The sequence below is a fragment of the Aptenodytes forsteri genome, unplaced genomic scaffold (genome assembly GCF_000699145.1).
Source record: "Aptenodytes forsteri isolate BGI_AS27 unplaced genomic scaffold, ASM69914v1 Scaffold53, whole genome shotgun sequence".
Lineage (NCBI taxonomy): Eukaryota > Metazoa > Chordata > Aves > Sphenisciformes > Spheniscidae > Aptenodytes > Aptenodytes forsteri.
This window is the reverse complement of record NW_008795909.1, coordinates 242,276-268,192: the sequence shown is the minus strand read 5'-3', so window position 1 is coordinate 268,192 and position 25,917 is coordinate 242,276. Positions and strand designations below refer to the sequence as shown.

The following is a 25,917-nucleotide window of genomic DNA, read 5'->3' as shown; positions in this document are numbered from 1 at the left end:
TTTTCCTCACGTCCAATCTAAACCTCCCCTGGCACAACTTGAGGCCTTTTCTTCTCGTCCTATCGCTAGTTCCTTGGGAGAAGAGACCGACACCCACCTCACTACAACCTCCTTTCAGGTAGTTGTAGAGAGCAATGAGGTCTCCCCTGAGCCTCCTTTTCTCCAGGCTAAACAACCCCAGTTCCCTCAGCCGCTCCTCATAAGACTTGCTCTCCAGACCCCTCACCAGCCTTGTTGCCCTTCTCTGGACACGCTCCAGCACCTCAACGTCCTTCTTGTAGCGAGGGGCCCAAAACTGAACATAGTATTCGAGGTGCGGCCTCACCAGTGCCGAGTACAGGGGCACGATCACTTCCCTACTCCTGCTGGCCACACTATTGCTGATCCAGGCCAGGATGCCATTGGCCTTGTTGGCCACCTGGGCACACTGCCGGCTCATGTTCAGCCGGCTGTTGACCAACACCCCCAGGTCCTTTTCCGCCAGGCAGCTTCCCAGCCACTCTTCCCCAAGCCTGTAGCGCTGCATGGGGTTGTTGTGGCCGAAATGCAGGACCCGGCACTTGTCCTTGTTGAATCTCATACAGTTGGCCTTGGCCCATCGATCCAGCCTGTCCAGGTCCCTCTGCAGAGCCTTCCTACCCTCGAGCAGATCAACACTCCCGCCCAACTTGGTGTCGTCTGCAAACTTACTGAGGGAGCACTCAATCCCTTCTTCCAGATCATTGATAAAGATATTGAACAAGACTGGCCCCAAAACTGAGCCCTGGGGAACACCACTCGTGACCGGCCGCCAACTGGATGTAACTCCATTCACCACAACTCTCTGGGCCCGGCCGTCCAGCCAGTTTTTTACCCAGTGAAGAATACGAAGAGTTCACTGACAGTTAAGGACAAGGATAAGTGTAGTCCAGTTTGCTCTACCATCTCTTCTTTAGAAGTACCTTAAGAAGTTTTTAGAAGCTCCCTAAACATAGCTTTAGGAATACATTATGTATATGCAGCTTATGCAGTATGATAGCACCTACATTCTGTATTTGCTTTGGCTGGAATCTCTCAGCTCAATGTAGGCAGGATCACTGGCACCGATAGCCTTTCAATGTCTTTCCTCTTGAATTAACACTTTTTTTTTTTTTCCTTGCAAGTAATGAAAGTTGGGAAGAAATCCAAATATCTCACCCATTGAACCAGTGTCCACATACATACAGAGGAACACACACGATGCAAACCCAGCTGTTCATATCCAGTATTCTTTATTTGGATGCCAGCCTCTGTGCAGAAACTTGGGTGCAGGGAAAGTCCTAAGCGTGGTGTGCAAGCCTTCTGCTCGAGAGATTTGAAAATCTGTATGTAATGTTGGCACAGCTGAGCCCTGGGAATGTCCAGTTTCAGCCTAGAATAACACGCGTGCAGAAGTACCTGCCAATGGTGTGTATTTCCCTTACACTAGAGACATAATCTGTGTGTGAATTCACGCCATGCTTTATCATGAAAGAAGTAAGGCAAAGGATAGCACAATAGAATCTCCTCAGAATAAATGTTTATCTGAGTCCTGTACAGGATGATCTTAAACCCTTCTTGACAACTGGGTCTATAGCTTTTTCTTTGTGCATATTTGTTCTTTATTGTGAAACTCAGAATTCAGTGACAGGTAAAGTTAATTCCTCATTTTTTGAGGAAGAACTTAATAATGCTCAATTATTTTTTGAAAGGAGTTTTATGATGACATGTGATAGGAATATACATTTTATTTCAATTTGAAAGTATAAGGGGAAAAAAAAAAAATTCCTTGCTACCTTGTGCTTGCTTGGTAGCAGCAGACCAATGTATGTCTTCCATTTATGTTTGCAGTATGATACATCATCGCTGGATGGGTTCTTCAGTCTGTTTAGTAACACATGACCTCTAATTACTTTTGGAAAAAAAGTTATGCTGGCAATATAAGTCAGACTGTAAAACGAAGTTGTGCATGTCCTGACAATCTATTTTCATTTAGAACAGAAAATGAACTCTGCAAATCATACAGCAACTCTTCTTGTAAGAGCTGCTCCTGGACAAAAGAATGAACTTAACGATGTCTACAGCACATACTGAAAACTCAGAGTAATACACTGATGTACGAGGTTCATTATTTTAAAGTGTGATTTTGGACAGTGCCTGTAAATGTGGAGGTTTTAATGTGTGTAGGGAAGTTTGTTCCTCCATTTTGTGTTGATCCAGAAAATTCCTCTCTGTGTATGGAGATTTCATAATTGTTTAAAATGGGAGTAGGATATCAAGGTGCTGACTTTTGTGGTCTAACTGAAGTAATGGACTGAAGTAAGGCAGTAAGTCAGGCATGATACATTTAAATTAATAATATGCTGCATATATGCAAAATAATTCACTAAATGAAAAGAAGTGCTTAGAAATTTAGGGTGGTTGAAATTTAAACATGCTAATGGTTTATTGTAAAGAAGTCCTAAGTTCCAGCCCTCTAATTTCCAGCCTCCATTTGCTCGTTATTAAGTGAACCCAGCAAAATTTGTCTTTTGCATTAAATGGCAAGCAGACATTATTACGCATTATTTCTTTTAACTGATACAGATCTGAATGTCAGTTCTTCTTGAGATTTGTTTTTCTTTTACTACTTTGAAGCATGTAGGAATAGGAACATTAGTCAGCCAAATGAATTTAGGAAGCTTGTATAACACTGCTTGGCACCCTCTTTCGTTTGGATTAAAAAATATGTTCCTGAATAAACAGAGCTTTTTGGTGGTTATTTTAAAAAGGAGGAAAAAAATATACCTCAAATACTTGTAATTGCTGTCTTTTTCAAATTACTGTTTTTCTGCAATGCATGGATTGCATTTCTATTCTAATAGCAAAAACTATCAGCGCTGTATTTGACACCAGTTTAAATGGTTCTGATGAGTATTGTGTTCTTTATTTTCAAGGAAATATGAACCTTATTTATAAAGCATAAGTTTAAGTACTGTCACTGAAGCTGCTTTGATCTTCTGTATTATGATCCCTGGCAAAGAATGTGTCCTAGATTTGCCATGCATTCTGTAAATCCATGTCCTTTAAAAATTCTGGTTATAATCATAGTCTGTTCCAAACTGTTCTGATAAATTTCTTCAGTATTTGTTCCTTTAATAGTGTAAAGCTGGGCAGTGAAAGCCCTCTTTTCAGGCTACTAAATCCAGTGAAAATCTTGCTATTTTTTAAAATTATACGCCATTCCCAAGCAGGGTGATGTTCATAATCCCCCATCAATTTTCTTCTGCCACGGATGCGGGAAGATTTTGTTCCCCCCCATGTCTGTGACCAAAATTTCTGCATTTTTTTTTCTATCATCACATCTCAAGCCCACATCTAAAAATGATTGTTCATCCTTCAAGTTTCTCTCTCCTCTCCCTATTCAGACAGAAAACTAACAGTGCTACCCTCATTTTTTTTGTGCACCTTTCCTGGCCTCTGCTGTTTTTAAGTCAGCATCCTCACCTCTGACGATAAAACTTCAGCACTTTTGGCATCCAAAATACTGAAGGTGTCTCTGTCACCATCCTGTTTCCTTCCACGCAATCTAAGCTTCATCTCTGTTGAATGTTTTCTGCAATTTTTATAGTAGTCTGTCCAGTGGCCATTTTTATTTCCCACAATCTTTTTGAGGCCCACTTCAAATATTAATCCTCTGAATAACATTTTTTTACTGTATTTCGTCTTGTCTATAAAAAGTAAGCATCTCAGAATTAGAATGAATCCACTGTTCTGTGGAATATATTGTTTATTTATATGATGACACTTGTAAGCTATTAATACAGTTATGAAGAGCCCTCTGAAATATTGGTCTGCCATTTCTAGAAGTGACAATACCTTTTCCTCTGGAACTTCAGTTTTTCCTCTGAAACTGCAGTAATTTTCTTAATATATTAAGAAAATCCTTGCTTTTTTTGTTGTTTTTTTGAAGAGTCAGATACTTATTGAGACCAAAGGAAATCCTTTTAGAAGTAATTGTTATTGCTTTCTCCTGTATCTCTCAGCTTTGTTACCTAACCATGTTAGAAATACCTAATTCGGTGTTTTCATTTGGCCTTTAAAAAATTTTGGCCTACAATCTTCTTTAAATCAACTGGAGTGAATTTCCTGTCTTTCTTGTCCTTCTCCTCAGCACATGTTAAAAAACCTCTTCTCACACACAGGTTTTAGGGATCAACTAGACATTTGCCAGTAGTAGGTTGTCTACACTACTTTTGGTCATTTCCCACTGTAACAGAATGTTGTTGACATTTACAAATGGTCTGAGACATATGTGACGTTAATCTGATTTTAGCCTACGGGTTTACTTCTATTGAAACAAGTCCCTCTTGCTTTGTGTCCAAGAACATTATTTCGGTTAGTGTTGAATTTGTACCTGTTTAAAGTGCTAATTGTCAAACTATGATGTGCTTTTTGGCCTTATTCACTATGATAGAGTCTTCTTAACATACACACTCCATTACTTATTTCAGAGCAAATGGCACAATTCCTACGAAACTGGGAAGAATTCTTTTCCTGTACAAGTTGACAAGTATCACTTAAATAAACTTGCTAAGAAACTGCATCACTTATGAAAATACCTAACGTCTTACTGGAATTCTAGAGTGTAGACATTGAAAAGTATATACTCTGAGGAGATTTGCACTAATCTTCTCAATGATGGGATATATTTTCTGTGAGATTAATTATGGAAGCCAAAGAAATTTCATGTTAGGCCAGGCAACTTAATGTGTCCTCTTTAAGAAGAACAATCCTAGGAAACTTGTGAGAACTAGGTGTATAAATCATCTAAGAAATCATACTATATTGTGTCAGTTTTTGCATTAGTTTCTCTATCAGCACATCTGTAACAAGGATGCTGTTGGACATGTATCAGAAGAATAGTTTCCCTACTGACAACTGTAGTTCTTTCTAATTTACATGAATACTTTTGACCACACGTAAAGCTCTATAGAAAGTGAATGCACTGCACACGATTTACAGCTGCATTTTTTATAAGTAACCCTTGTGAAAGTCATCAGTAAAATTAAGGTAAAATAGATGTTTTTCCAAAGGGTTGCATTCTGTCGCATTGTTGCAAATGTTGTGAGGATACCTAACATTTCTTATCAGTTATTTACTGAATTCAAAGCACTGTATTACTGGTGTCTTTAGAATTATGTTTTATAAGCATCTGTATTTAATAGGCATTTATACTTCTCCAAAATTGTACAGAATTAGGGAGCTTTTTTCTCAGATTATTTTTCTTCCCGTTGTATCTGCACCTCCATAGCCATACCGAACCACAAACTGTCTGACTCAGCTTCTTCTTTTGGTATGTTTACCTCACAATTTCTGCAGTTTTTAAGGAAAGCCGCACGTGGAGCTTCAGGTTTAAGTTTAGATATTTACAGTTCTCTCTAGTTAGCATAACTCAAGCAAAAACATAGAGGCAGCATTTGAATGACATTTGTATCAATTCTGCGGTCACAATTCTGTGACAATGAAGTTAGCTGGGATATATCCTGTGTCTCTTTTCTCTAAGCTGAGAGCACTTACATGTTGATATATATCATGGGAATGTGCCTCTTCTTCCTGGAAATGTAGGGGAATTGTGGGGAAACACTGAAGTACTAGAAACACTTCGATGGAGTTTGTAATCGTTAGCCTATACAAATCCCAATCAAAACCAAAAACAAACAAAAAATCAAAACAAAAAAACTAAACCCACCCACAAACCACCAGGATATTAGAATTCCAGTTTGTGTGGACAGGTCTAAAGTTCAGGGCAGGATATAATTTAAAACTCAGGTTAATTTTACAGTAAAGTCAAGATGTCATAACTTGGTAAAAATAGGTGATGATGGTGTTCCCTTCATTTTCTTAAATATATAGTAACTCTTAACACATTAACTCTTAATTCTTGTCTTTAGAGTTAATGAATATGTCCAGAGTTTAAAAAATAATTTTTCTTAACAGCTTGCCTCTATTGTTGTGTTGTCAACAGATCTTGCTGTATTTAAATCAGTCAGTAGAAGGTGGGAACTCTATTAATATAGAGTTCAATGAAAGGAATAGAAAAGCCCAGCTCCTGTAGAAGAAATGTTTTCAATATACTAAAATTCTTTGTGTTTCAAAATGGGTGAATAAAGAGAAAGCACTGAAATGACTTATTTAGATTTAAAAAAAAAAAGTCTAAGAAGAAAACTAAGTAGCCCCATATTGTATCTCCCTTATCATAACAGTTTGAGGAAAAAATTATTTAGGGACGGAAAGCGAAGTGTAGGAATAAGTCATTAATTCATAACATGGCAAAAACCTAAGAGGTAACGTTCTCTAATTGTCAGCAACCTCATATAGTTCAATCTGGTAAGAGGGTTCACAGATTGATGACAACATGTGCAAGCTACATAAATTACTCAGGTTAATTGAAATTAAAAGAGATTCTGAGGAACTTTGTAAAGGTTTAGAGGAGATAAGAGAACAGATGGCATGATGGCAAGTGCAGTTTGTGGTGTTGAAGAGCAAGGGGGATGCATTTTGGAACAAATGTTTTGAACTAATTGTAACTACATTAATAACAGCAGTTTTCATTAGTTATAAAAACTACTTACAAGCTCTTTTTAAATGTTCTTGTAGCAATACTTGGTCAGGAAAAATGGATGAAAAATCCCTGTATTGTACCTGTGGCAGAACAAGTCAAACAACATACTGGGATGCAGTAGGAGCAGAAAGAGAAATGTAAAAACTATAATGCTTTTATGATGGTGATAGTCAGTCATCTTGAAAAAAGTCCTGGTTGCCCCATCAGAAAAAAGAATATAACAGAAATAGTGGTCCTAAAATAGGCAAAAGCATTATATGGAAACAATGTGCATATGAAGGGGGACTGAAAGCTGAGGGCAAGAAACTACCAAGTGATACGCGGTAGTAGAATGATTACTGGACATTACTGATCTTTTCTTGGTACAACAGCAAAGAAATATTTAACACAATTGAAAGTCAGAAGACACTAAAACAGGCAATGCTACCTTCACACACAATTACCAGTCTGGAAAGCTTTTTGACACTAGATATAATATGGCTTGAAATGCAGCTTGATAAATGTCAGAGTGAGCCCAAGAGGTCACTTCCACTGAAAGGGGTAGTCCTAGTCTTCTCACCCTTGCACATCTCTTCTCCTCCACTCATTCCTCAGGGATTAGTTTTCTGTCTCTGAGCTGAATTGGCTAGTCACTGTCTGTGAATTTACTGACTTGCGGAGGGGTCGGGTGAATGTCAAGAGGGAGGGAAGCTGCAGAGAAGGAGACACTGAGAGCCTTCTCTCAGCAGCAGGGAGCTGTTAGATGGCTTCAGACCATCTCATTAACCTCGACTGAAGAAAAAAGGATTATACACTTAAGTAGGTAAAAAGCCATGGTTACTTTAGTTTACACTCTGAGCATGAAAGAAAGGTTGCTTATCTTCTAATTCAGGCAATTAAGAAGAAATTTTCAAATAGGCAATATATTCTGTAAGTGTGAATGATCAGGTTTCTTCAGTTTTCTGTGGCTACCAGACTGATCATGTACCGATCTGACACTTCTTATTTTCCAAATCTTCATTGCCTTAATTGTGTAAGTCAGATTTGGCCTAATTATAAACTCTGTTTCATATACAACCATCTGCCAAAATTACCATCTGTAACAATTCAGCCTTTAGTTTTGAGAAAAGGAAAACCCTTTGAAATATATTGTAGCTGAACTCCAATTACATGTGAAAGTAATGACAGCTGAGACATTTATACTGAAAGATTTCTTTTAGCACGTGAGTATGAATGGTTAGAACTCATAAAATTTTATTCAATGCTGACATGTTGCATGGCTCTAGCCATTGAAAGACAGTGGAGTTTCCATGGACCATCCCTGAAAGATACTCTTGTCCAGTACTTCAGTATCAACAGGAAAAGGCACTTAAAAGTATGTCCTCCCCTTTTAGGGGTCGTAGGCATTCAAAATATACTTGAGTTTCTGACGCAGTAATGCAGTCACTGGCTTTCTATGTTACAGGAAGCATTTTGATCAGTCCCATCCCATTTTTGCTATCTTCAACTTACATTGTCCTGGAATAACCTTATACATTGCTTCAAATTCCTAAAATGGCCATTCTGGCAATTTGCTTTCTTAAAAAAAAATAAATGCATATGTCTCATGAAAATAATTTCAGAAAGAACTTTTAAAATTAACAATGGCACGATGCATTTTAGTAAATCGTGAAAAAGGAATTTATGTTAATTTTCTGCGGTAAAAAGATGTGCAGTTGGTGTAATAATCACTTAGGTATTTTTGACATACGGAAATGTTTTCAATTTAGATCGAAAACTTAAAAAAAAAAAAAAGTTGATTTGTTCTTACTAATATACCAACTTAATTGCTTTAAGACAAGGCATAATGTATTTGCAATTCCAGCTTGCTGAGGTAAATGGCTTATTGCCTGCTCAGTGCTTACGTTGTCTTGCAAGCATACTTAAATGTTTTGAATATTAGTTTCTAATCTGTCAGTTACCTGATTTGTCTGCAGTCCCACAAGCTGTAACTTCAAGGCATTTGAGATTAATCTCATCCATCAGTCTATCACTTCAGATAAATATTCTTTTCACAAAAAAATATAGATTCGTTCTTAATGTCCTTATATTCTAATAACAGTGTAAATGTAAGATTGTGTTATTCTTTCACAGATCATTACCTTAAAGCTAAATTGTTCACTTGGGTTTTGAGTATGTATAGGAAAGCATCCAATTCAAATTACGTAGGAAATAAAATGCTGTGTAATAGAGCATTTTTTTGAAGTAAAATTATTTACTGGTTAGCTTTTATAAATAAATATGAGAAAATTGAGTTGAAATCAGGATCTGGAAAAAGTTGGGGTTTTTCTCCAGTAAGAAAACAATTTAAATCTGGTTTGGTTTTACTCTGTGTTATTTGGAAACAGCTGAGATAAACTTGCATGATTCTCACAAACATCTCTTGGTGCACCACTAATACGTACAGCTCAGCTTGTCAAGTACAGTGATAAGAAGTAGTACAAAATCAAGATCTACTGAAACCTTGAAAATGAATACGTTTAAATAGGTCTAGGAAGAACATAAGCCTAGCAATGTTGCTTCTGAGGGGCTCATTGAAACTTCATTTGATTATTGACAAATGTGCAGTCCTATGCTCCAAGTTTGTGAATGGTAAGGTTTAAACTTACGCATTTCCCAGGGTAATATTGTGACAGAACTTCTGGTTAGCTAACCACTGTATCAAGAAATGCTATGTAAATGAACAAAGAACAATAGGATTTTTATTGTGACAAATAAGTTCAACACGCTCAAAGTCCTCAGGGTTTTTCCTGCATCTGCTGATAAAGGAACATGAAAACTTAGCACTAAAGCCAGGAGATGCAAGTTTCATTTTTCACTTCTGTTGTATTTTTAGTATGCTGGCTTCTAAATGGTTTGCCTGTAGGTGCTTTTAATCTTTTCCCCTGAAAAAATTCTCGTCCAGAAACCTCCTGCAGTTTTTGTAAAAAATTACTGTAGGTTATTGTTAAATTGTCTGCAGTAGCTGTTTATGGGGCCAGAAGCTGACTTCATTGCCTAACAACATGTTTTGTTGGAAACAGAACATGGTGTGGAAAGGGTTATGTATTTGTTTTAAGACTCAAACTGTTTCTAACAAACTAGGCACTGTTACGTTAAATTTTCCTCTGAATATTCACTTATAGCAAATACTAGGTCTTCTATTGACTTAGCATAGGGTTTTGTACGCAAGATGCTTGTAAAACACAGCATTAAATCTATAAAGCCACATTTCTAAATCATGAACAGTATACATCACAGGCACATCATTAACAGACATTATGTACATTATAGTAAATTTCCTGATGAAATGAAAAATAGTGAGAAGGAGCAGAAACTCAAGCTTCACTGTGGAAGACCATGACCTGGCCCCGTTTCTGCAGCTGAGTTGTGTATGGCACTCTTCAATCCTGCAGTAGAGCAGTGTGAAGAATACTTTTCATCCCTGTTACATGCTCCAAGGTAATCATGTAGGTTTAGAATAATGCCTGTAAAAGTATCTTTTGAATTCCGAAAGAATGAGTAATAGCTTTTATTACTTATGTTCAAAATTTTAGGTGTTACTACTGATGATGGAAGGAAACCTAAAATATCCGCTTAAGTATTTCCCAAAAGATCCAAGATTTAAAGCAGCTGAAAAGCAGAATGACCTTCTTTCATCAATGTTGTAGTTGGCATTGAAAACTTTGACCACAGGGTTGGCTAAATATCTGGTTGGTTTGTTTCTTTTTAATCTCTTCAAAATACAAAATCACTTTCCTCACCAACATTTTTCAAGAGAAAAATACATGTTACATCATAATTAGAAAAGTTATCAACTGAGATTTTGGGGAATCAAAGTGAAAACTTCTCAGTTCTGGTGCATTGAGATTTCCTGTTGCAAGCCTTTTTATGTTGATGCAGGTACTACTGTCTGGAATATATCCAGAGAAGCCAGCTTTTGTGTGCGTAAATTGGGATTACCTTTTATGTCGGCTGTTATTTATCAATGGGAGAAACTGCTCTGACTAATGAGGAGCTATCCCTTTTAAAAGTTGCATGACTTAAAGTGTTGACTTCAAGTTGTTCGCTCCTCTTCACTTCAGAAGCAACCACCTGGCTGGATACTGCATCCGTTGTAATGGCTGCAACAACGCTCAGTGAGAGGTAGGGTAATCCTCTATTTACATTTGCTGAAGAGGAGAGCATGTGAAACTAAGGTACTATAGAGAGTAAACAAATACAATTTGTAATCTGAGAGGGCGTAAGAGAAAGGGAATACTTTGTTTATTTTCCATGAGTTTTTGGGGTTTTATGTTGCTTCTGTGTCATGGAGCACTGGAAGTCAGATGGGCTTTTTAATTCAGCATAACTAAGACTCGGATAGTAGGGTTGATCTCCATAAATACATCAAGAGAACAAACTAGAAAGATGGGAGTATAACTACGTTACAAAGAGGCAGTGTTGCCATGAGAACACATTGATATAAACTGCTATCAGTACACTTAAACTGGACAGTACCAGAAGGCTTTTAACCATCGGAACAGTGAAGATCTGGAACAATTTCCCAAGATTCACCTCGAATACTGTGTTCAGTTTTGGGCCCCTCACTACAAGAAGGACATTGAGGTGCTGGAGCATGTCCAAAGAAGGGCAACGAAGCTGGTGAAGAGTCTAGAGACAAGTCCTATGAGGAGCAGCTGAGGGAACTGGGACTGTTTAGCCTGCAGAAAAGGAGGCTGAGGGGAGACCTCACTGCTCTCTACAACTACCTGAAAGGAGGTTGTAGTGAGGTGGGTGTCAGTCTCTTCTCCCAAGTAACAAGTGATAGGACAAGAGGAAATGGCCTCAAGTTGTGCCAGGGGAGGTTTAGATGGGATATTAGGAAAAACTTCTTCACCGCAAGGGTTGTCAAGCACTGGAACAGGCTGCCCAGGGAAGTGGTGGAGTCCCCATCCCTGGAGGTATTTAAAAGACATGTGGATGTGGCGCTTAGGGACACAGTTTGGACTTGGCAGTGTTAGGTTTACGGTTGGATTCAATGATCTTAAGGGTCTTTCCCAACCTAAATGAGTCTATGACTCTATGATTCTTCCCTCCACTCCCACTTTATTCCACCACTCTTTCTATTTGGTTTTATCCAGTCCTATTACAAATGTAAGCTGCTGTGGCATCAAAGGAGTGGGATGTAACAGAACTGTTATCTGGAGACTACCTCTCCCAGGAGTTACCTGAAGCCCCCAGTGACTTTGAAAACTGATACCTGCTGTTGAATGGGGCAAATAAAGTCAGTCAACAGATTTACACTCCAGGAATACCAGTTTTTTGATTGCCTGTTGAGGAGGACTGCCTAGACCTATCCTTGTATGTTGGAATTCAGGTTACTTATGTCATTTGCCTTAGCAGCAGATGATGCTAGAGCTTGTCTGGATGGACTGCAGAATACCACATTTGCCTGATGTTGGACATGAGATCTCCACAATGGTAGAGGGACTGAGGAAAGCTGCTGGAGCTTAACTGCATGATCTTTATCATGATGCAAACCATATCATTTTTGCAACCTCTGTTTCTCACCTTATCCTGACTGCTCTTGCAGACCACCAATGTAGACAGCAGCTGTAAAAAGTCAGGAGATGAATAGTCTCACAATATATAGTACAATACTGATGTGAAAAAATATCATCCTTGAGCACTGTCAAAGCTTATACTGGTGTTGGCATATCCAAGAGATCCAAACAGTGTTCTTTAATCACATCTAAGCTTGTAATTGTAAGGATGTAATACAATTAAGGTAGGTGGATAAAACACACTTAATCTCGACTGTACTGGCATCTAGTTTTAGTCTGTGTTCAGCAATTATCCTTTTGTAATGAGGTCTCTCATATCGAGCAATTCAGAGAAATTAGTTCTGAATTTATATCCCTATAAAGACACAGGGCCTATCAGGGATATTTTCAAAGAAATTCAGAGTTCAGAAACAGAACAGTGTCTTTCTGAGGTGATGTTCTTTCTGACATGTCTTTGGTTTAAGACCAAGTTGACCAGTCTGTGATTTATATTTCAAAAATCATCCTCTGCTTATACAAGAAAGTATAAAAGGAATGAAAAGAATAAAAGAAAAAATAAAAATAAAAAAAAGCCTAAAAGCCTTTTAATTTTGTATAAGAATATATTTTTCCTGATGTTCTCTTTCCACAGGCTCAAGCATGAACTGAAGACTCTTCAGATTTATAGTACAGTTTACTTTCTAGCAAAGTTTATGTGCCTGAAAGAGTAAGAATACGCTTAACCTGTTTTGCTTCAAACTACGAATGAAATACTAGGGAGGACAGAGACATTTTCATCATGTACACAAGTTTCATCGTATGCCAAATATCAAAATAGCTGATGTTTTTGCTGTTCTTGATTTTTCTTTTTTTTTTTTATTTTGTCAGTGTAATAGTTCTCCCAACCCAAATTCCATGTACTTTGTAGCAGATGGTAAGAATTGAAGATCCAGTACAGAATTTCTGTAACAACTCTCATTCCATTTCCTTTACTGGTGCTTGAAGGTCTAAGATTAAAAAGAGTGGCTCCGTATACATTTTCATTATAGTTCAAAAGAATATTCAAGATAGTGGATTTTTTTGCACAAACTTGACAAACAAGCAAGACATCTGAAATAGACCTTTAAAAAACAGTCTTTAAGTATTTTACTTAAGAGAATGTCTTTTCACTCCCTGAGGAAGTCAGATTATCCACCTCCATACAGTGAGAGTCTTGTCCTCCCTGCCAAGATAATCTTTTTTTTGGGGGGTGGAAGGCAACTACCTCTTTGGAGTTTGTGGGAGGTTTTGTTGAGTCAAGTGAAGTCTGGTCTTCTGTCTATTTCTATTTTGATTGTGTAGGTATTTTGGATCTCAGTGTCTCCGTTAACAGAACAAGTAAATATTGGTCTTTATGACTCTAAAGTGGGATAGAAAAATGTAAAATGTCAGTACCAATCCTAGATTATTGTGAGGGGGAAAAAAAATGCCTCTTGCCAGTACCTATGTCCTAAAAAGACTGTACTAAGTGCAGGACCTCTGAAGGTCCTCAAAATCTCTGATTATGACTTAACAGGAAGATTTCTTTCAAAATATGTTTTTCTATTTTTAACCTTTCTTCCAATTGAAATGTTTTTGTCCATAAAACTCCTAGTTCTTTGCAGAACTAGAATGCCACCTGATGGATGATTATCAGTAAATATTTATTTGGATGCTGTTAACACAAGCTCCAGAGGCAGCATCCGTATATAATTACCTGTCTCTTGGTAACTTCACTCCCCAGTGTTTGGGAACTAAACAAACTGGCTGTCACCCAGGACAGATTTAGGATGCATGGAAACTGCCTGAATCCCTGATCGTCAAGTGAGATTAAAGAGTGGACAAAATTTGTTATGGAACAGATAAAATTTTTAAAGAGCCAAAGCCAACATTTTTAGGACAGCCAAATATTTTACGTTGGTATACTTACAGGGATGGAAAATAAATACATTAATTTACACATTAAAAACACTGCTTTGTAGTTATAATTACAAAATACCTGGATTACATTGATTTGGAAGGCAAACTCTATATCAGTTTACACTTCCCCTTGCTTATCATGTTCGTGTTGGTTCCAGCTGAAACACACAAACCAAACACAGCAGGAGTTTGGTTGCACCTTACTAAGTGCAACAGTAGCACATTGGCTGGAGCAGCCTGCTGCTTCTGCATCTGTCAAGGAAGGGGTAGAGTATGATAGCAATTGGCCTGAGGTTGCCTGAAATGAAGTTGGCATATAGTCTAAGCAGCTTCCTAGTTTTCTCAGGATCTGGATGGTGGGAAAGAATAGTGTGATTCATCATTTTCTCAGCACAGTAAGACCATGTATCTTAAATTTGTCTGTTTCAGGAAAAAGACGTGCGTAACTTGGCAGAACTAGAGAATGGTTTCTCCTTCCAGCTGAACAAAAAGTAGTGAAGAAAAAGTAATTCTGCATTAGCATTTAACAGATTTGGAACTATTTTTATCCATTGACCTGAATAAAGTTATTTTTGATTCATTAACAGTGTACCTTAGAAGGGAACAAGATCTGTAAGCATCTGGATACAGCAGTTGGCTTTTCCTTTGCACATGTGGCTGGGGGAGTCCAGCAGCAGCCACTTTAGCATTCTGCTAAAGGACAGCCAAATGGACATTTAGCTGAAAAATCCTGCTCTTGTCAGTTGTCATCAGGCATTCCAGAAGTCCCTCATGGGAAAGCAAGTGAGTGTGCAGAGGTTAGGAGGAAGAGGTTTTATGGTTGGGAACATCATGGAAAGGCAAATACAGAATGTCACAAGAAGATTAAACAGCTGTGAAAGCAGGTTGCCCGTTGAACTCATTTGAATGTAGGGAGCAATGGCACTTTTCCCTGCTTATGTTTGTAACAATAACTCATTAATTTCCTTCCCCTTTACCCCATGAAGTACCATCGTATTATGTATTTTAGATATTATATGCAGAACTGGGTAGAAGAGTATTCTGCATTTTGTAAATAACTGAATATGTGTTCAAATGTTTCATGTCTAAAGGACTCCAGAATTTACTCTGAAAAAGAGTGACCAGCATTGCTGTAGTCTGTGTTTAAATCGGAGTCCAAATAAATCACTCTGATACTCCCTGATGAATTTTGTTTACTTTTATCATCATTCTCCCTACTACACATCATTGTTAAAAAAAAAAAAAGAATAATAGTATCAGTCACTAGAAAAGTATGCATCTGCTTTTTGTAATCATAACAAAGCACGCAGGGTGTGATCCGGAGATTTTTAGGTGTCTCACCACAGCAGGGTGACTCACTGAGCTGTAGTTAGCCTCTGCTTTGTTCAATGGGCTGCCAAAAGGTTGTTCAAGAAAACTTGCATGTTGACTGGGGAGCTTCCCAGAAGTTAGGGTGCCCAGATGGAGGAGCATGTGCAAGACGAGGATACACATAAATGTTCTGATGCCTGTGCAGTGAACATGTCTTTTTTTTTCCTACATAATGGCTTGCCAGTGTAAAATGCATAAATGTTCTGAAAAGTAAGGGTCAGGAATACCAGTGTACCCTTATTTTGCCCCTTCTGGCTAGGAAGCCATCATAGGTGGGAAAGTGCCTCTGGTGGTAATCACGAGGTAGATATCACAGGAATATAGATATCTGTGAGTTGGAATTACCTCGGTTAGAGGAAATTTAACCCAGCTCTGTCACTCATTAGTGAGCACCCTAGTCAATAGGCTATTCTATTCGGTTAGACTAGTGCCAGTCTTTTGAAGGACAATGATGGGTGTACAGTGGCCTTAATGCCTCAACTATGTGTTATTCAGGGATCACGCAGTGTTTCCTCCAACTACACTGAAGTCATCTCCAGGGTACCTGAGAGCGTTCCAGTTCCAAATGTGCTTGTCAGAATACTTCACTGCTTCCAGAGCTAGGTGGTCATGGGTGGGTGACTTTTTTTCCACACCTAACTCACTCTTTTGGGGCTTGAGCAATATTTAGCATTTAAGCAGTATTTAGGTACAGCCATTTAAAGTACTAAAGTTAGCGCTGTGATTTGCACAGGTGAAGGTATCACTGAATACCATGAAAATGGATTACGTTCTGTATAAATGCTCTTCTTTCACTTTAAGATTTTTCTACACTGACAGTAAATTTCTTAATTGGTTAAAGACAGTTCTTCTATTACTTTAATTATCTCTATCACAGCTAAATAACTAAATAGATTAGTAGACATATGAAATAATTATTGTGTTTTTATGCTTCTGGATGCTTTGTGGTTAAAAAAATATAAAGGCAAGAAAGATCTTTTTTGCTGTTTTCATTTTCTCTGAATCTTCTTACAAAAGGCTTTTTAAGGCATAAGTATGAACATCAAGTTAGCTATCCACGACTGACCAACCAATGTTGTCTATGGCAGAAGTTCACAAGCTGTGCCTCTGCAAAGCAGCATGCAAACACTGCCTGAGGAGCCAATACAGAAAGCAAATATAAAGGCAAGAAAGATCTTTTTTGCTGTTTTCATTTTCTCTGAATCTTCTTACAAAAGGCTTTTTAAGGCATAAGTATGAACATCAAGTTAGCTATCCACGACTGACCAACCAATGTTGTCTATGGCAGAAGTTCACAAGCTGTGCCTCTGCAAAGCAGCATGCAAACACTGCCTGAGGAGCCAATACAGAAAGATGTTCCTATCCCAGCATTAGCAGAAGTGAAAAATAAATTTGGGAAGCCTGGCCCGGGCTGAATATTGCTCCTCATTGTCACCTAACCCTACTGCAGCCGTGGCTTGGTTGTGGTTAATTGGATGATTTGCTCAAGAAACTGGGCTGAAAAATTCCATGGCTAACATGATTTGAATGCAAGAAATTTTATAATGAAGAACCCATTCATCTGTGTAGTTACTACCTCTCCCTGTGCTTAATGTTTTTTTGCATTTTATTACTTGTCTTTTTTATTATTATTATTATTATTATTATTTCTCCCTACTTATGATTAGAATTGTTATCAGTACAAACTAGATATTTGGAAATGTCCAGTCTTTCCAATGTTTGGCTTATTTAGCAATGTGGTATTCCCCTTGCTGCTTTCCACTTAAGGAATTAGCTGAACATTAACCAGCGTGTTTGAGTATCTTTGATAGCATACTGTGAAAAAGATGCTAAAGGACTCATTCAGCAGCCTTTGTCAACACTCCAGATCGTAAGTGAAGAACATAAATGAAAAAGTTGTTGATTTACAACTGAAAGGATGGCCTTCAACACATTGGATCACTAGCTAAGCCTCTAAAATGCTGTTAACTGAAATTATAGATTGTGGCTTATAGGCAATAATAAAAATAATTTGCAGAATGATCGAAAGTGTATACTTGAAATCTTTAATTTGAATTATCCTTTCCAGTCTAATCATTATTTTTTTCCTTTCACAAAAGCAACTTAAATATTCAGTATTTAAGAGATTTCAGAATATAAAAACAATTGAATAATTTTTGAGTCAAAAATAGGAAGAGGCCCTTTGGTATACAGGTATGCCTCCTGTCTGCCATATATCTTCAGTTTAATGCTGGTAGATGATATGTGATTAAATCCTGTGGCCAGCTTTGAAAATCCCATTTTAGCTTAGAAGTAATTATATATGGAAATCTATTATAAGTACTGGGTGGGTAACTTTCATTTTGCTTAGTAAAGTGTAAAACTGGAATTTCTATTTATAAAGCTGTTGTTTAAGCTTCCCTTTTGTTCTGTCCTTGATTTAATTCAGTCTATTCAAGTTTTGCTCAAACAGCAGGTTTGGTCATTAGCAAATAACACAAAAATAGCTTAGGTCTTTAATCTATACAGTCCTTACATACAATGTGCCTATAGGCATGTGTAATATAAATATTTTGTAAGTGCAAATAATTAAAAGATTTTGGATAATAGGCATGTTGAAACTAGCAGTATTTTGCAGATTTTCAGTTCCTGTTGGATGACACAGGGAACAAACAAGCAAGAAAAACCTCAAATCATCTCAAAATTTACAAAGCATTTGTTTTTAACAGCAGTTAGTATGCTTTTAAATCCCATTATTTACACAGGAAAAAAGTGTATTCTTATTGATTTGCATAATTATAAAATGTGTAGTCATTTTAAGGTTCATGTATGGGTTGTCTTTAGATCCAGAAGTATGAAAAATGACAGGATGCATCAGAGTTCTGGTTTTATATTTATATATTTTATTTGGAGTGTGGTGCTGCTTTTATTAATATTACTCAGTTGATACAGCAAAAATGTATTTCCAGTTAAAGAGTTTTTTTACTTTTTTGATTATTAGATGGTTAGGTTAAACATCGTCCTATGACAGCGACACAAGTCAATGAACAAATCCCATCTTCCTTTACATACTACTCAGTACTGAGGAACCCAATAAACAAATCGGCGATTTCTGGCATGGACTCCATCTCCAAAGAATACATCAGGGAAACGTCCCTGAACTCCAGCGAGTGTAATCACTAGTGTACTGTTTAACTCTGAAGGTAGAACTACTTTTTAATTCTTGAAAGCAGTATAGTTAGTCCATTTTGGAGCTGGTTGTCATTAATTTCTTGCCTATATAAAATAATATAATTGTTTTATAACAATTTTGTTGCAAAAATTGTAGTGGCGCAGTAGTCTGTTAACTTGTCCCCTTTGGTTTCCTCTGTGATTATGGAGCTTATGTGAGGAGAGGGAGATGTTTCTCTGACCACTTAAAGCTAGCTCTTAAACAACTTTGAGCTCTTATACACTTCAAGGAGCTCTCAAAGGTCCTTTCAGAGACTAGCAGCATCACTGTCACTGCTGTATGCAAAAGACAGAAGCAGAGGTACAAACACACCAAGGTTGGCCAAATTACTCAAGAGGAGGAACATCAGCAGAACCAGGTTCCCACGTTCCAGGTCTAACTACCCTTTCAATGGAAAGCAGGGAATAGACACAGGGTTGTTTTCTCTTGTGTCTTGAGTGTGGCTCTGAGCCTGACAGCTTCGTTGCATCTCCCGAGAGCTTGGCTTGTTCATATATGTATAACTGCAAAGCTTTGTATAGCATAAGATACAGAGGTTTTGTAAGACTGTTAAGTACCTAACTTCAAGTTAGGTACTTATTCTCAATTCTTCACACAGGAAGTTATTCTCAATAATTATTGTACAAATATTAAATTAAAAGTATTTCTAAATGCTAGTTATGTTGAAGCAAGAGGCATTCTCAAAAGACATGCTTAAAATATTTTTTATTTCTTTGTGTGTAAGTCTACCCATCGTCATGATCCTGTGGTGTCTGAAGGTACAGTTTAGGGAAAGCCAAGTGCAGGCTCCATCAAAACGGACAGTCCTGGCTTGTTCCATCTGTAACAGAGCATTTCTGCCGTCACAGTTACCTGGATCAGAAAGCTGGTCTGCCTGAGAAATAGCACAGGAAAACAAAAATGGAAGTTGTCTGCCTAGTACAGCTGGCTAAACCATCTCATCAGTACCACTGCAAGAGGCAGGGGGAGGAGGCTAGATTTTCTTTTCCAGCAGCAGCCCACACTGGTTTTGCCTAAATGAGTCAGGAAGCCATATTCTAAGAAAGCAAATGACCAGTTTTACTTGAGATGTAAGATACATATAAGATTTAAAAGATATAAGATACAAGAGAGATTTACTTGTCATTTAACAGCTCTAGGGAAAGTGCCTGGCACTGTTCCGTCATGTTTATGTAACTCCCAAGTGATCTTTATCATCATGCTTTCTTAGCCCCTCTAGGTTACTATAATGATACTTAATCTTTTAAATCTGTGATTTTCTCTTTCTGCTTTCCTAGAGAGCTTCATCTATGTTGTTTGATTTGCTTTGGTCTTAAATTGAAAGGTTGGATAGCATTTGAAGGCGAGGCTGAAGATGAGCTCTCTACCTGTCACAGGGAACAGACAGCCCTGAGATGCATCTTAGTTTGTGCAAAAGCAAATTCTGGTCTCAGTCCTGCCCTCGTGGAGGCTTGGGAGCCTGCACAGGCAAATTCCATACTTCCAGTAAATGTACACCATCATCGGCTCTTGCTGACAGCTTCAGTCAGCTGGCACAAGAAGCTTCACAACCCGAGGCAACTTTTGATTATCCATAACTTAAATGCTTTAACATTCTGGAAGTAAAGATCTGCAGCTTAAACTTGGCACGGGGCTCTGTGGGAAACCAGTGAAGCACAAGGAACAACAGAAGGCGAGGAAGTTCAGGCAGTGTAGCCAAGGAGACACCCAGGTGCATCGCAGCTAGTTATCTGGTGCTTTTCTGGCTGAGTCTCACAAGCCTGTGTGAGTACATTGCATTGCTGTTCCTAATAGGATTTAGGAGGGGAATGTAGTGCCAAAGCCAAGCTGCCGCTCCTGAGAGGCCAGGGCATGTCACTTAGAGAAAATGTATTGTATTGCTGCTTGAGATCTCAGTATTTGGGCAGAGTCCAGTTGTAGTTTTGCTTGCAGTTTAAGTACTCAAATGTAATGGCTGTGATTATGAACTTTCTCCTTTTATCTTGCTGTGGTCTGGTATCACTTGGTTCCTTATCAACCATTATCACAGATGCACAGGTTTATCAAATAACTTACCAGGTGAATGACAAGTATTAATTAGCTTTGTGTTGATGATGAGGAATATTGCAAAGTTTGTCTCTTTCTCTTCTTTGGTATCTGTAAACTTTGCAGAAACTCACCTAAGCAGCATCCTGCGCAAGTAATCTGATGGCTCAATACCAGGTTTTCCATTATTACTCTAAAGGTACTTGCTTCCAGAAAAGATCAATTAAGTGCTTTTCTGTGGATCCCTGCCATGAAGATTATACTATAGTGGTACGAGTATGTCCTCATGAAAGATGAAGAGTGTTGTTGCATCTAGACTTCGTATATGAAAAATATTACTACAATTTCTTGTTACTTCACATTTGGAGATTGCTTACTTGCGGTTTCTTGTTTCTGTTTTTTTTTTTACTGAATAGACTTGGATTATCACTTGCTTTTGTCTTCAACTACTCCTACTTAATCCTCTTGTCAAAGCCCAGAGTTCCTGCGGGAATCCAGTGACAGATGATGTGAATGACATTGCAAAATTGGTAAGTAGCTTTTATTTTAAATTATTCTTTATGTTAAACAATAATCAGTGGCTAATGGCACTTATATTTTAAGCAAAGTTAGCAAATCTATATTAGAACCAGGGGAATATATAAAAAAAAAATCCATCAACGTCTGTCTCTTGATCAAAACCCAAACCTTTATTGCAGAGACTGGAGAATAGTTTCAGAGTTCATTGAAGAGATGACCTTCTTGACCAAGCTGGAGTGTATGTACATATGTGTTTTCCTCCCTCCAAACTTCCATTAAAATTGTCAAAAGTCTTGCTTTCCTCAAACATTGTCAAACATGGTTGCTTCCTCAAACATGATTGCTTCCCATGCAGATGAAAGATTATTGTCTTTGTGTTACTGATTTGCGTGGAGCAGACTGGCAGCAAACACAACTGAAATGAACCAGAAGTCTTTACATTAGGTATATGGGAAACTTGTGCCATATATAAAAATAGTATGATATTAGGCATCATTGTAGCAATCAAGGCAATAACGATTGAACAGCTCTTACAGTCTTTAGGTGTGAATGGGCTACACTCATTACGTGTTTCTCTCTCTACTTGCTGTACCTAGAAGTTTAAGTCTGAAGGACTCAGGGCTTCATATAAGAACTGAATTCATTTAAGTACATTTTAACTGTTACTTAATTGAACACTGCATTAACCTGAAAAACTGCATCTCCTTGTGTGAAGGCAGTTGGTATTTAACTCCACTGAAGTCAGTGATTATGCTAACTTGCAGTAGTGCAGGATCTAACACCAAAGTTTTTAAGAAATAATATATACTGAACACCTAACAAGCATACCTTCATCTACATATTGACTTCAGCTGAAAATTATGGCTTCATTATGGAAAAACGGTTGCAATACCAGCGTTAATATTATCAAACACTTAATTTGGAGTCCCTTGCATTTCCTGCCAGTGCAGTGTTCTTAACTTGTTTTCTTTGTGCATTGTTATATACATTGGCACAAACTGTAAATCTCTGGGGGTGTTCTATAGTCCTACTCAAATGCTTAGTGCTTCACATGAGTCCCTTTAGGCAGAATTCTGAAGTATTGGCATGTTTATTCAAGATAATATTTCATCTCTTGAAAGAGTATTAAGCTTTGATTTAAACCTGTTGAAAGCATGACAGAACAACAGAACTCCTGTGAGGGCTGGTGAAATTGTCTAGTACAGGGTTAGCAATAACTTTTTGTCAATTATGTATGCTCAGAACAAATGCTTTAACTTTTCCTTTAGTACAATTTAAACTTCAAGAATGTATAAATACAGGTTACAAAAATTTGCATGCAGCTTAAGCAATCACACTTTTCTTTTGAGATAAATTATGAAAGAAACCTAATATAAAAATTAGGTTAGTCTTTAATTGGACTGTGACTTTCTGTATTGTGTTCCTACATCTTCCTCCAGACCAGTCCAGCAACTGCAGTTCTTGCACATATCCCTGCAGCACCATGTTTCCATACCCCCACCCTCCTCCACATCCCCTCTTAGTTCTCCACATGCAGCGTGGTTGCTAGTTCCCTCCCATGCCCCCTAGGCATGATATGATGCCTACCTAAGCAACGTTTTGAGCACTTGCCGGATTTATATCCCCTTTTGCTTGGACTGCTGGCTGGGCAGGAAGGACTTCATGTGGCGACTGTTCTGGTGTATGTGCTGCTTTGTCCTGGAAGAAAACCTCTGCCAACAGTCCAGGTACGCACTGTGTTTCTGCTGCTGCCAAGCCTGAGCAGAGTGGGGTAGGGCTGAGCTCCTCCGGCCACTCCTCAGTGAGGATGCTGTATGATCCTTCTCCTGACTTACACCCATACCTTTAAGATCTCTCTACCAAATGCAAAATTTGGGTGAAGTTAACTAGCAAGTTCAAAGATATTTTGGGTTGGAGAAATAACAGAGAGATGCAGAAAATACAAAGCCCAGACAGCTGGATTCTCTCTGTTTTGAGCTGTGCATCTGAGAATGTTTTGAGGAAAGTCTGTATCCCTGTTTTGTCTGCCTGTGTTAATATTTGCATAGATTTTTCATGAGGAAATAATTTCTATAAAGCCACTTGAGAATTGAAAGGATAATACGGAAATAAGTTTAGTATCTTAAATTTAGTTAAGAACTCTTGGTTTCGATTAAACTGACTATATTGCAAGTTGGTCATTCACTTTTGAAATGCTACACCATGACAACTTGACATTGAGAACAAAATGAAAAAAAAATATAATAAGGTTTAAAGTACTTTTAAAACAAAATATCATTAGCTGACCGTGTGAATATGAGAAGGGAGAAAATCACAGAGAACACTGATCACATTACTTTGCTAAAAAGTACAACTTTTTTTATGCCATATGGGGCATATCCTTAGTACATACAGTATGGACTTTAACATGATATTGCTTAAAAATCTAGTTCGGGAGACCCTATAACTCTTGTAAATTACTATAAATATTTTTGTACCATTTCTGCTTTTTGAAACAAAATATACTCATTGAATTAAGGAATGATATTCTGACTATTTCCATCTTCAAAATTAGACATAGCACCCACAGGTGGTTGGGTTCTTTATTGATCCTATTGGCCTTTAGAAGTTTTATTTCTCCGCTGATCCAAAGAGTTTGTGCCAGTAGAACATAGTGTCTTTAATAAATGTCCTCCCCTTTCACGCTGAGAACAAATTGTAGTGCTGAGAATTTCACAGAAGCTAATGCTATTTGTACAGTTATTGCCTATAGTTATCGTGACGTTATCCACAAGCTCTATCACACTTGCTGAGAGTGGTATGACAGATGTTTCTAAATGCTTTATTCTCGGCCACACTGTCAAGTTCTTTAAACCCTTTTGTCCACAGTCATGAGTATAGTCCTGTATCTGTGTGCAATAAACTAGCCGTTCAGCGGTAGTACACAAGTCCCATCATTTAGCTTAGGATATTGGCCTCTCTTCCTCCTGTCTCATCACAAATGCTCAGACATCAGCTTAGATTCAGTATGGCCTGAATCCTCCACTGAGGTGGATTATGATCTCTTCATCTCCCCAAAATGTTAATATTCCCTGGGCCTTTTCTCCTCACTGTAAAGGTATATCACCATCTCTCCCCAGCCATTCAGGTCTATAACAAAGGTGTCCATTTTGACTCTTGACACTTCACAGACCCTTGTAAGTTCACTTTTAAAACCTCCATTGTTTTTCCTGTCATAACAGGAAAATGTTTTTGTAGGTCTCTGTCCATACAAATTCACTTTTCTTCCAAATTCTTGGTGGATAAAAATCCAGTCTACTGAAAAGTCTTTTTCTGGCTTCGACTTCTATAATTTTGCTCTTCTGTCTATTAATTTGCTGCTCTGACCCTGTATTTTCTACTTATTTCCTTCAAGCTGGTCCTCCTTTTTTTCATTATCAATGGCAAGCTTCTTGGTTTTGTCTTCAAAGGCACTAACTAGTAACACTGCCTGTGATATCTTAACACATGCTGAGCTTGCCCTCTTGTCCTAGCTTCTCCTCATTATTTCCATGGTATCTGTTACGCTGTTTGTGGCTGCAGGAAAGATGCTCCTTGATGAACTCCAGGCAGATTCTTATCCTCTTCCTACCTCATGCTAAAATTTTTTGCAGCATGAATCCATGTCCCTCTTCTTTCTTTTTCCTACTCTGTTCTTCCATACCTCTACTGCAGTTCACCTACAGCTTGCAAAACAGTGCCATGATTCCTAACCAAACTCTTTTGCCTGTAGCTTGATACAACCTAGTCTTCATTTATTTGGTTCTGGGCTTCTTGTTCCAAGTACTGTAACCCCCCTGTATCACAGGTGGAAAACCCCTGAGCATGGCTGCAGCTGTGTTCTGCTCAACTGTATTGTATTCTAGGAATATGAGAAGGACATGCCTCAGTCAAGACTTTCTGTGAATATAGACCAGGGATGTCTACCAAGCCTAAGCTACTGGAGAATAAATAAGCCACACTGTGCAGCGCCTGAAAATGTGGGTCATTTGCCTAATCAACTTTGTGTTGAGTAATAAATTGAGAACAGATGTACGGTGTAACTTGTTTTCAGTGGCATTAATCTGGATTTTCACTAGCATCATACTAGACTCATACCAGAAGTTAGAATCAGAAAGAAAGAGCAGATTCAATAGCAATAAGGTTTCTGAGCATTAATCAACCTAAGACCAAACCAGACTGGTATCTGTTCATACAAAAATGACTTGTATTTTCTGTAAGATTAAATTTATTCAAATCTTTATAATACAATTTTGTCATATGAAGAATGTGTCCTAAGTAAAATGATTTTAAGAAGCAAAGAACAATTGAACAATCATTTTTTGTTTGTTTTTTAATAGTGAGAACTTTAAAAGAGCATAATTTCATACCTATAGAGAACAAAAGTATTTAGAGAGTATTCATTCTGCATTACTAATCACTTGAACTCCTGCTTCTTTTTTAATGAAGATGTCTGGAGGGAAACACATTACTTGATGAACAAATGTTCCGTATTATGAAACTGTAATTGCAGCACCTGTCAATAAAGCCTGTCCCCATTGTTCTTTTAAGCACAGTAAGTCAGCAGAAAGCTGCATTGCTGTAATTTTGACTCTGATTTTGCATAAGAATTAGGACTCTGTTGTATATATGTTTGTTAAATATGAACATCAAACCTACATATAAGTAGAATTTTCACTGAGCTGTGCAGTATGTATAGAAGGACTTACGTA

The 25,917-nt window shown here is 37.8% G+C and overlaps 1 protein-coding gene across 1 annotated transcript in view; it reads left to right on the top strand.

The window, feature by feature from the left end:
- KITLG (KIT ligand) overlaps nt 1–25,917 on the top strand; it is a 79,791-nt gene that overhangs the window by 30,153 nt on the left and 23,721 nt on the right. The window contains exons 2-3 of the mRNA XM_009284494.1: nt 19,968–20,128; nt 21,085–21,198. Of these exons, the coding sequence (XP_009282769.1) occupies nt 19,968–20,128; nt 21,085–21,198 (275 nt within the window). The remainder of the gene's footprint in view (nt 1–19,967; nt 20,129–21,084; nt 21,199–25,917) is intronic.